A 12,681-nucleotide genomic window follows, 5' to 3' on the forward strand; every position below is an offset into this window, starting at 1 on the left:
CCACTGGGAGTCTTTACAGTTGTATATCCATTTATATTCACAGAGCGCTCTGTGAAAGTGGGGCTTAGTAACAAAGCAGAAATATGATGAGATTTATGATTGTATGTTTTGGTTAAACTGGTTTACAAGTGATATAGTGTGTGATACTATTTCAGGGTTTGTGTAGAGAGCAGGTGTTGAAAAAACACAAAACAGGGAGCAGGCCCAGCAGGAAACAAAAAGGAAAACTCAAACAGTCCAAGAAGAAACAAGACAGGAAACAACAACCTGAGAACAACAGAGACAAAACAGAGAGCATCACTAAACCGACGACTCGACAAACACACAACTGACGACTTGACTTGAATACAAACTGAGCTGATGACAAACTCGAGACAGGTGGCACAGGACAAACAGGTGAAACACATCAAGGCAACACAACTGGAGGGAAACACACAAAGGCAGGAAGTAAAGAGAACAGAAACACGAATCAGAATTTCAAAATAACACAGAATGAAACACAGAAAGAAAACAAATCGGGTAAAAGTCAAATAACCAAAAGAGTCCACAATCAGAGTTTAAAGCCTGACAGAGTCATGCCTCTTAAAATATAAATAAAAATACTTTCTTTTTCACATATTCTAGCAACATTTCATATTTATGTTTTATGTTTCATGCTGTTTCCACAATAACAGCGTGGCCTTGACTGGCAGTCAGACATCTGCCACCAGCAGAGCAGAGTGAACACAAGGAGGAAGAGATGGAGGCAGAGGTGGATGGATGAAGAATGGATATAATGGACAGAGCGGGGGGGGGGGAGGCAGAGATGGTTGCAGGGAGAAATAGAATTAGAGAGACAGTGAGATGTAACAGAAGGGGGGGAAGCATCATGACGGTAATGATGCTTTTATCTTCCTGCCGCAGAGCTTTTACGATTGAAAACATATTTATCTCTTCCTCTGGGTTCTGTCAGGTCTGATCGCTCATAGCAGGCTTGTGCTCGGGGACATTTTCAGGGGACTAGAGACGACAGAGTGGTCATTGTGTATTTGGAAAATGGATGTTTAAAGTATTGCTCTCACTGTACAGAGAAGAGAATGAGTTTGCATGTTCTTGCTACACAGGTTTTCTTTCCTGCTCCTCCGGCTCTGGCTTCCTCCCACAGTCCAAAGACATGCAGACTGGGATGAGGTTAACTGGAGACTAAAGTGTGAATGATGGTTTCTAGAGGTTTAGATAATCGATGGATGTATTTTAGCTGCTTTTCACCTCAACTCACCTTAAAAGCATCAGCCAGGATCTCTGCTCCTCTCTGATTGGTCCGCTTGGAAAGGCCCACAAAGAACTCTCGACCTGCAGAGAGAATCAGATGAAAGTTAAGTTGTTGTCTGTCAACATACATATGAGAGATAGAAAGGGTGATAAAAATCTGACGAACACGAGCAATGTGCAGCAGCAGGATCTGAACACTGCATGTGTCAGTGAGGAAGGGGCACAACGACCAGACTGAGCTGTGATGGCCCGGCCAGGCTGCAGCACACTGAGCTCAGCACTCGGCTCCTAATGTGGCTGCTGAGCCTTTTTTTTTTACAAACTGAGCCGTTAGCCCGGGCCCGGCCAACAGGAAATGTTTCTAGCCCTGCCATGTGAAACCCATTTCAGCTGGAAGGAGCGAGAGCACACAGCCAGCGTCTAGAAACCCAATTAAGTGCACTGTGCGTTTTCCCTCGCAGCCCGCACAGCGCAGAAAAGACATTGACCCACATTTTAACACACAACATGACAGTAACACGATGTACAGACAATCGAATACAGACCACCGTGCTCCAGGTTCTCGGCCTGCACCACTTTTATGACCTGATGGCAGAGTAATAAGCGGTGAGAGCCCGAGGTCCTGCTGAGGTGATTACACCATGCAGTTATAGCGCGCAACATTTTTGCTGCAGATTATTTTTCAGGGGGGGGAATTTCTGAGCCGAGGCACAGGTTCATCGAGGTTGCAGAGAGGAATGTTTGCGTGGAGGATCTTTAAAGTCAAAGACACGCAATCGTCTGCTCTTATAAAAGCTTCTATGACTGTAGAGGCGCGGATATCTCACCGCTCTCCAAGGTTTCCTGTTTGCAATAACAAAAATATACTGCAAATATCAGTATTTTAAATGATTTTAACTTCCATCAATACAACATATTATCACTGCTTTATTATATATATCTTTTTTTAATGGTTGGGGGCTTTTCTGCATCGGGTTTATGGCCGAACAGAGAAAACAGGAAGTAGAAAGCATGTCACTGTTGACGTCAAACATTACAACAAGTTGGAAAGACATGGATTGTTTTGTTAATTTGCTCTCAGGAACCAGGCTTATTGTACAGGTTGTAAGAAAAAGTGTAATTTTACCAGTTTGCCAAACACATAAAATCATCCAGGCATGAAAAAGTAACATTTCCTGTGTGGGAATGACAGATTTTACAAGTTTACAGGCTCTGAGGAAGTCAAAGTTATCAATATGTTGATGATGATGATGATGATGATGATGATGATGATGATGATGATGATGATAACTTTTGTTATTGAGACTCAGGGTCCAGATAAAATACAACACAACAAATACATACACAAGCCCAACAGTAGAGACAGATAAACATCCACTGAATAGATTCATGAGCATGTTATCAATGCTATCACAACTTTTCAAATAGCAAATGAAGATTTTCTAATATGATGTTAAGATGAAGTCTATAAGCAACAAATCATTGTTTTAGTGTGTTTTTATATTATGTTATTACTCACGGGAGATCGTGCTGTTAAAACCAAACTGCAAAATTCACTCAGAAAACCAGACGATGTGTTTTATAACAATATCATAATAAGTACCAAATTGTTCTCACAGTTCCACACAGTGCAAACTGATAATCTGAAAAACGTTCCCTCCCTTAAACTAGATGTGAATTCCTAAATCTATATATTTATTAACTGTGTAGAGAAGCAACAGTTTTGAAAATCCATGGACATTAATGAAATGTTAAAGACTCACGAGGATGGACTTTATTCTTTCCTTAGTCATGAGCTGAAGCCAGTAAAAGATCATGTAATGTAGCTTGATTACACCGGATGCACTAAATGGTTTTAACACCTTGCATGAGTTCATATTGGAGCCCAGAAACACAAGGAAACAGCCTCACAGGTTAAATTATACCTATTTAACTTGTATTATCAAGGATAAATGATGACGTTTGGTGGGATTGTGTGATCAACCTGAGTGAGGGAGGAGTAATTCACCTGTGAAAAGCACGTCTCCTCCGTCCAATGTGGCAGTTTCATCAGTCATCTCCACGATGTTCAGGTTCAGATCCTTCAGAGCTCCCTTCATTGCCTCCGTCTGGAAGAAACACAAACAGAAATCCCCTTTAAAACATCTGCTGATATTTAACAAATGACCGAATCTTCATGATGGAGTTAAGTTGAACCGTCATTCGTTCCGATCTATCAGCGTTTCCTCTCTTCAGGAATATTACGATATGATCCAGCTCTAATCAGACAACTGTAAACAAGAGGAAAAATCAGTCGCAGGAGGAGGAGTCTCCCTGCAGCTTTCCCTCAGTGCAAAGTCTTTAGCAGTGACCAGATTGAGCAGAGTCAAAGAACCCCCCCCCCCCCCCTCTCTGCAACAGGTTGCAATGACATCATCTCAATGAGCTATGAAATTGTGTCTTTTTTGGAGGAAGTATGTAAAAACCTTTACAAGGACGCAGCTGAGGAAAAGCATGTACGCTGCCTCGTGTTCCGGGTCGTCTGTCTCTCGTGTGTGTGCAGGAAGGAGAAGGGGAGAAAAGATGGCTGACATCCGGAGAACATTTGCATATATTATGTAATGCATTCGCCGGATGGAAAGTTAGGAGAAGGCTTCATTTCACTTGCATTAACTCTCTCGCTGAACCCGAAACCTGAGACAGAGAGAGCAGCTCTTTGTTTTTTAGGGGGTGACCTTTGACCAGTCCGCTCTCCCCTCTGACCGCCCAGACAGATTTCAACCGCCCTGTATTCGGGGGGGGGGGGGGTTCGAGTAGTTTCCAAGACCGGTCATGTTAGCGAGAGCATCAGTGTTTCCACGAGCCCTATCTCCCCATGACCTCAGCCTGCTCACTGTGCTTTTTGGCGAAACACAATGCTTCTGCTTCTACTCAAGGTCCAACCATGAGGTCACACAGGTAGACTGCCATGCACTTCCCAGATAACACAACAGGGGCCTGTACGCACACATGACTGCACACATGTCACAGCGACACGCACGTAGCACAGATGCACATGCAGTGGTATTGTTTAATCTATAACCACCAGGTATAGTCTTTGTTTGACTTTACAGGTTTTTGCAGGAAAGCCTCTTACTTTAAAAATTTGCCCAACGGCTCACAACCAAAATGGCATCTTTCCAATCTGTTCACGCTCCAGAAGTGAGACAGTGGAATCCCACAGAATATTCAAACTTTCCTCCTCCTGCATGTTTCATCTTCACTGCACTGCTCTTTTGGCTTTAGTTAACCCAGAGGAACACGGGGTCCTTCCAAGTGTCTGTGTTCCCAAATTCATGAGTGGTTTCTTAAAAGCTCTGACAGCCGCAGCGTGCAGCGTAATAAAGGTAACAGTTAATCCCTGTTCCCAGGAACTAAACAATCAGAGGAAGTAAACAATCCAGACGATTGATGAGAACTTGTGCTTTTAATGTTTGCCTGAAGTCATGTGCTGTGTTGTCTTCGTGTGTCACTGCTGCCGAGTCTTAGCTGGTCCCAATATTCTTATTACTGCATCATGATACATCAGGAAACTTCGGTCAAATGAGCCAATTCAGACTCTGCTCCATGGAAATCCCGTCCTGTGCAACACAGCTGCAGAGCAGCATCCTCATAGCCCCAAAGGTTGAGAGCTGATTCTATGATTATACCGTTCCTCATTAGTCACTGTTTAAAACTATGCTGTCATTACCAGTGACATCTTTTTCCATTTTTACTTTCTGTAGAACTCTGCTGATTCCACTATCACTGTGGTCGTTCGCCCAGGAATCTGCTGGCCTGCTTGAGGCAGCCCTCTACCTCAGCTCTCTGGCATTTCCTCTGACATCACTGGAGGTGATGTGACCCCAAGGGTGTTTAGACCCCCCCCCCCCCAAACACACACACACACACACACACACATACACACAGAGATCATGTGAAACGTAATGGCCCTTACAGACAGACATCAGAATGGTGTCTGCTCTGCTGCTGCCCCATGTGTGTTACAAACCATCAATTATTCTATTCTTCCACGGACGTGAAAAGCGAAGCTCGTGTGTTTGGATGAGAGGTTCGGTCCACATGGAAAATGAGACGTGGCCCAAAAAAAGAAGCAAAGATGGTTGAGTAGAAAAAGAACTAAAAGCAAAGAAGAAGAAAAATCTCCATTTGAAAAGAATAATAAATTTAAACTGGGTCACCACGTTCAGTGTACACAGAGGGGAAGATTGAGTGCGGTGAGGTAATGGTCTTGTGTATACAAGTTGTGAATGGTCAGGCATTCCCTGCCTACACAGTGTTGAAGTCCAGACATACTGTCATGTATCTATAAACCACAAGATGCTGCTGGAATCCTGCAAGAAAAACACTATCATCAGTGAAATAAAGTTAAATAAATATTAGATCAATCTTGGGTTCTTAGAGTAGATATTATATTATCACGTCATGGCCTTTGAGCTCATCAAATCCTCATCAATCATGAAATCTACCCCCCATTAGTTTCCAGTGTCTTAAACCTGCATCATACATGGAGGATGAAGTTGAGAGGGCAAAAGCTGTGTCCTTGCACTGAAAAACCAAGAGTCAGCTTGTTCTACCCAATATATGTTTGCAAGGTTGGACTTTGTGGACGCAGAACCTTTAGAATCACCTTCAGTAGTTCCCCAGGCTAACTTTGGGCCTGTGCCAACATCAAGTAAAGGTAAACTTGGTCTGTTCTGGATTTAAATTACTGTTGTCCCAAAAGATTTGAATGCATAATTAGCAGCACGAGAGAAATTAGTAGAAATACTCAATTCCAAAGCATGCATTCAAAGTCCCAAATAATCCAATAAGGATTTAGGGATTTGCCGAGCAGCGTCACTCAGATCCTGCTCAGGCCAAAAAAAAACTAACGCTCCAAACCTCTTCTTGCGTCTCGTTTCAGAACAGTGAGATTCTGCAGCTGTGCAGGAGGCACTGGGGCAAAAGTTCACACTGGAAGTGTTGATTCAAACAGAACGACTACAATGGCCTCAGAGGAATGCACCTGTTCATCGACAAAGTTTCTACACGCTGTTGGGTTTGAACGATTCCTGTTGGCAGCGAACACGTGAGACTGAAACTCCCGAAACCCCCCCCCGACAGCGCCACACCTACACATTCTTCATATTGTTTACAGCCCGTTTGGACGCTGCCATCAGCAGGTCGTAACACAAACCGGGATTCATTCAAGCAGATAACCTATATACTTGTGCATAGTTGGCAGGAGTCGGCCTTTTTTCCTGCTGTTACACATCCAGCGCGAGGTCCAATGAGGTTTTTCGTGCTGACAATCCCTCTCCTCGCAATTATTGATATCTAAAGCTGCTGTTTCCAAATATTTCAAAACTCAACGAATTTTTGTACCCGCACGACTGCAGCCGAACTAATTTCTTCATAAATTCCGTGCAGTGTTTGGATGTCACAGAAGAATGGAACTTCTAAGATGTTGCACATTGCAACATTACATCAGACCTCTCTGTTTGCCATGTGTACTGTCGAGCCACAGCAACGTTTCTCACAACAGAAAGAGGAAGAGCCTTCAATTTAACAGGCAGGTGTTCTTCTACGATAAAGTAGCCAATGAATATTACTGTCTTTTTGTATTATAATTGAATTACTTCTTATTGGTTAGGAGTTTTGCTTTACGCAGCATCAAGGGCAGTGAGAATGATTGACAAAGCTCTGCTGGTTGTTGCATATAGGAAAACGATTAGCATGCTCCCCACAGATGAACTGTTAATTAGAGCAGAATAAGGTTGAAAAGTTGATGTTCCTCGAGTAGTTGAAGTTGCAATCTGAGGAAAATATATCCAATTTCAGTCTGATCAATCATTAGGTCACAAATCAATCTTTGTCAACAGTTATTGACCTTTTTGGTTCGCAGAAGTTATGAGTGCTTCATTACCTTTGTCATAAAAGGTGGCACAAAGTATAAATCAATTCAGATCTATACAATATCATGCTGAAGGTAATTTTCTACTGTGGCACTCAGTTTCCATCGATGACGTTGGTAGCAATGGTTCTTCGTTCAAAAGTCTTTCCCTGCAGAGTTTGCTTGTTCTCCCACGTGTGCTTGGGTTTTCTTTGGGTACTTGGCTTCGGTCAATTGAAGACTCTAATGGACCGTGGGTGTGAATATGTGCACTAATGGTTATTTAGTTACACTGGCAAAATGTACAGGGTGTACACGCCTCTCACCCTGTAGTTTTTATTAGGACTTCTTTTGGCTGATACTATCATTTGTGCCCAGTTAACCAGCCTGACAGTTCCCACCTTTCCAGTCTTATTGCTAAGTTGAGCTAAATGTTGTGGTAGTTTAAGGTTGAACATTCACACATACATAATTTTCAGAAATTGAAATTAACAAGTGCCTTCTATTAACCTGACATTTAAAATTTGACATGATGACCTTTGAATACATTTCTTTCTACCAATTAACCTCACTTCATTATTTCTGACTCCGCACATCGGCCCTTCTATCCTCCTTCGCTCTCTCTCTTTCTTTGTCTCTCACATTCCGTCTATTCTCTCTCGACCCCTGTGCCAGGGTCAACAATGCTCCTACAGCAGCTTCCCATGCAGAGCGTCCTATTATCTCTCACTGTGAGGGACATCCAATACCCCGTCCTGTCTAGGTGCCAACTCGCTGTGCCAACACCTCCTTCTCTTCTCCCTGTTCTCCTCTCGTCTTCTCCCCCCCCCCCCCCCCCCCCCCGAGTGCTCGGCCAGGCGACATGCTATTAGCCAGCACCCTGCTTTGAATGAAAAAGGCCTTTTAAAATTCATTAGGGGCAGAAGGCTCTGAGGGCCAGTCTGCCTGCCTGCCACATTCCTGCCGTTCCAGCCCAGGACAGGGGAGACGGAGCAGAGAGAACAGCCTTTTATTTGGGTCTTTTTATGGACCCCCTTCTCCCTTGTCTCGCCCCTGGTACCCGTGGATATCGCATTCTGCTAAAAAGGACCATCAGTCTGATAGGGCACGGTGCATTTGGAGAGGGAATAGAGGACACAACAATGGCATTCCTGAAGGTCATCCTAGCCTCCCTACCCCAGGCAACAGAGTCCCACGCTCCGACATAATGGGGATACAGCATTCCTCCGAGCTTCACACGCAAGGAGGTCAACCTCTTCAAATGACAGTTATCAGCTGCAGTTTGTGTATAAACACAATGCCAGACAGTTAAGAGCTGCGAACACTACATTGACATACCATGCAATCACCATCACAGAGTTGATAGATTTGCCTATTTTACTTATCCAGCAATTAGTACAATGTGAAGCAATATCAGCATTGATCTGGAGTCACCACGTATAATATTCACTGCTCTTTTAGCTCTGGTTTGGTCTCCACCAACTCCTGAGGGAAATATCTGTCTTTTTCAGCAGCCAAATCCTCAATCCTCACCACGAGGGTCCCCTTGCATATTAAAAAAAATGATTCTGCCACATTATAATATAAAAATGTTTACTGTTATTTGTGATGTCTCAACCTGAAATGACACAAAAAGGATATCAAGTGTTGTTGACACATGGGCACAAGTTTATACAGCGAGTCTCTGGCTGGACATCGGGGACAGAGATGATAATTTCAACAGATAGCAGGTGCTTAGCGCAGAGCTATGTTCAAAGACCAATGGAGTACAGAACGGGAGTAACGACTGCGTTTCAAGGCAATCGACTGAATGGAATTTAAAATAAATGCACAGATCTCATTAGCTATGCAGCAAGTAGCTGGATAAGGCTATCAGGACCTTTCAGGTGTTACAGTCTCTGGCGTCATGGAGGAAACAGATGATTCCCTTTGTTTGCTGAGAAGAGTGAGTACGATGAAATGGCTCTATTAGAGATTTGTCAGATTTCACAGAGTGCTTGTTTAGAGGGAGCACCTGTAGGCTCCTATTAATGGCAGCCACGGGGGAGAAAAACAACACAAGCTGTGAAGAGGGCTGTTGTTACAGTTACACACCTCTAACACTCACACACAGGCACACACATGTGTCGACACACACAACACACAAAGGATGCACACAGACGAATATGAATATGTGAGGTTCTAATATCGGAAATCACTTAATGTTTTTTGTTTATTCAGGAATCACAAAGGAAACACAGATCACTCACACAGGTGGATTCATACGTGGAGACTCGGGCTGAGTCTGGTGCTGTCACGGTGGTCAAACAGCACATTCCTCCCTGCGAGGGTTTGCACTGTCACAGTGTTTAACCAAAGTATGAAATGACAACAACTCATTTAGCAGCAGCCAAGAGAAAACAAACTCTCCGTGGCCTGTCCTTGCTTTATCTAAACAAATCCTCCCTGTAGGTTGGAACATACCTGTGGTTAACCAAGCCATGACATCGCTCCCCCCCCCCCCACTTTCCCTTGCTCTCCCCCCCATCAGTTTAAAGATTACATGAATGTTGAGAAGTAGGTCAATGTGAAGGCGTGCACAGTTAACAGTAGCAGATCTGGAGACCCTCGCACCACATCGACCACGAGGATCTGGCAGGCGGGTTCCAGTAAAAGAGCTGCTTTAGCCAAAGTGACTGCACCGTCAGCCGGGGGCTCCCAGGATATCAGGGCTCCGAGGAGGAAAATGCCACACTACAGTCCTGCTTGGACACATTTACAGCCGGCTGAGGGGCGAGAGACAACGGCCGCGCCAGGATTAAACAAATCAATTGACAAAGCGAGAGAGGAGTGAAGTTAAAAGTGCAGGACACTGTGGTGGCTCCGACTGTTAAATGGCGTATCTGTGTGAAAGCATTTGGTGTGTGAGACATAATTGCATTTCTGAGAGCTAAGAGAGGCTGTTGTACATGTAATCACACGTTAAAGCGTGGATGGATGGTTGTGTAGAGACTCGAGAATAAAGACTTCTCCATGATGAGTTTTCTATCAATTCTCTAGTGGCGCTTCGTTATCTGCTCCTTTTATTAAAGTTTAGATAGAAAACAGATACAAAATAAACAATTTAATCTCATCATGAATTTCTTCTAGAACAGAGGTGTAGATTTGTGTCCTGGACCGAAGCATAAATATAAAGAATAAAAAAGCGTTGATTATAGTTTTAGCCATGTTGCCCAACAACAAGACGGTTTGAGTTCGCACCCCCGGTTTGGCCGAGGGCCTTTCTGGGTGGAGTTTGCATTATCTTCCTGTGCCTGGTGCTCTTGGCAACCTGACATTCTCCAACAGTCCAAAGACTTTCAAGTCAGACTGTTTGGCGACAGGAAAATGCCTGTAGGTGTGAATGTGAGTGTGAATAGTTGTTTCTATATGTCAGCCCTGTCCAGCTTGTACCCGGCTTTTGTCTCAATTCACAGATGGATATAAAAGACAGTCCCTTTATCTACCTTGATGATTCAGAGAATCAACCTTTCCAAATTAATTACAAAGCGAGATAATCATCAAAGTTCTTACACATCCTCAAAGATTTGTGCTGTCTTGAAATTCTCCGTCTGCCAACATATTTTGGAACTCGCCAATTAAATCCCCCGGATTGGATCCAACTCAGCGTTAAATCAGTATCATCGATTTAAGAGGCTCACTGACATGTTAACTAGAACAATCTATGTCGACTACAGCCAATCAGAATGAAGAATGGGGTGTGAAAGATTGTGTAGTATTGTGTAGTATTAACTCCCAACAACTGCAACATATCCATAGTGTGATCTGCACAGCGATCCGACAACTTTGAGAAAGCCGTGCAGTCTGAACTTGACGTTAAAGAACACTCTTCACCTCTTAAGTCAATAGTAAACAGGATTAAGGGTCCAGCACATTTCTGAGCAGTGGACAACAGGAAGTAACCTTCATATATGAAGGGAATATGTGGTTAAAGAGCAGGAAAATGAAAAGGAAATATTTAGAGCTGTCCTCAGTAGAGAAGGGGTCAGATAAATAACCTCTTGTACTGTAACACCTTGCTGGTCACAGTGCAGACTCACATAGAAAGACACCCAAGCGGAGCCGAGTTCTACAAAAATAAACAGAAATATGAGTCTGTTTGACAAGTCCAAAGTCCGTCCCAGAGCAAATAAAGTGCTCGCTCCAATCAGCAGGGCTGTAAAGAATGTGTCTGCTGCCTACCTCTCACTGTGATGGCTCCACAAATACAGGAGGGCTGCAGGCTAGGAACTGCTGGAAAGCCGAGGGCCGGAGGTTGCTGAGGTGAGCCTCCACCATGGGGAAAAACACAGGGGGCTTCAGTAAATACATCTCCGCCGACTCCTCCGTGTTTATTGGGTTTGACCCCCACGGACTGGACCCTCGTTCCCAAACAAGGGGGGAAAGCCAATAAACTCTCCTCACTCAGAAAATTACAGTCCAGCCTTGCCTGACTCCACTGATTCAATAGATTACTCATCAAAGATCCCTGCACCAGCTAAGAACATTGTTACCACAAAGGGTAAAGATTTATTACCTCCTTCGAAGAAAGTACATTTCACCGCTTTCCGTTGGTTTGTTGGTTAATTAGTTTGATGTTCGTCAACAGGATTGCGCAAAAAAACACTGAATGGATTTCTAGGAAACTTGGTGGAAGACTGGGACATTGGGAAAGACAGAACCAATTAAAGTTGGCACGGATCAGGACAAAGGAAAAGATCCAAAAATCTAGTATGTGAAATTTGGTGAGGATTGATTGAATTTATGGCTGTTTTTAAAACAAACAATCTGACTTCCTCTACAAGTATTGCTGCAACGCATGGTTAGGACATCAGCAACGGCAAATTGTGCTCAGGACAAACCACTTGCATGCTCCCCAGGTCACTCTGCTCTGTACCACGGGCACGGAAGGCCGATAAACTGCTTCTGTAACCGACACTTCCTGTGTTTCATGACATCAACTGGAAAAAGTTAAATATTCCAAAGATTTGAGGTCGAGGGTAAGCACAGAGAGTGCTGCTTTGTGCTTAAAGGTCGTTCTACTCTCCTCCAACATATCAAGCAGGGCTATAAAGCCTCTCCCAGCTTCTTCTCTGATAAACTGAGATTTATACTTTAGCATTTACGTGATGTTATCATCCAAAGCGATAAAAACGCTAATAGCCAAACCAGTGAAAAGTCATATTTCAGCTCTATAGCGAGCACAGGACAGTCAGTGTGGTACGTGTTGAGAATGTACAGACCAAAAGAAGCTGTACATCCTGTCCTCCTCGCTTCCTCCATTCCTTCTTTCTCAAGGGGAAACCCAAGTGGGAAACTCTACTCGCTGTCACCTTTGGCCTACCTGGGCCGACAGAAACAGGACCACCCACATGGGTTCAAGGTGAGCACATTGTGTGTGTCAATCACACCAAGTGTTACAGTGTAAGTATAAAGCCTGAGTGTGTGTGAGGAGGGTCATATATTTTAAAACTGTAGAGTCCACAGTGTTTAGAGGACATGTTATAGCCCATTTACTC

General features: G+C 43.8%; 1 protein-coding gene across 3 annotated transcripts in view; it reads right to left on the reverse strand.

The window, feature by feature from the left end:
- The window catches only part of ddah1 (dimethylarginine dimethylaminohydrolase 1), a 75,830-nt gene that overhangs the window by 16,155 nt on the left and 46,994 nt on the right, over positions 1-12,681 (reverse strand). For all 3 annotated transcript variants that reach the window (XM_034583261.1, XM_034583260.1, XM_034583259.1), the window contains exons 2-3: positions 3,260-3,359; positions 1,259-1,332 (exon numbers count right to left, since the gene is read on the reverse strand). In XM_034583261.1, the coding sequence (XP_034439152.1) occupies positions 1,259-1,332; positions 3,260-3,350 (165 nt within the window). In that variant the 5' untranslated portion in view covers positions 3,351-3,359. The remainder of the gene's footprint in view (positions 1-1,258; positions 1,333-3,259; positions 3,360-12,681) is intronic.

Source organism: Hippoglossus hippoglossus, chromosome 4 (genome assembly GCF_009819705.1).
Source record: "Hippoglossus hippoglossus isolate fHipHip1 chromosome 4, fHipHip1.pri, whole genome shotgun sequence".
Lineage (NCBI taxonomy): Eukaryota > Metazoa > Chordata > Actinopteri > Pleuronectiformes > Pleuronectidae > Hippoglossus > Hippoglossus hippoglossus.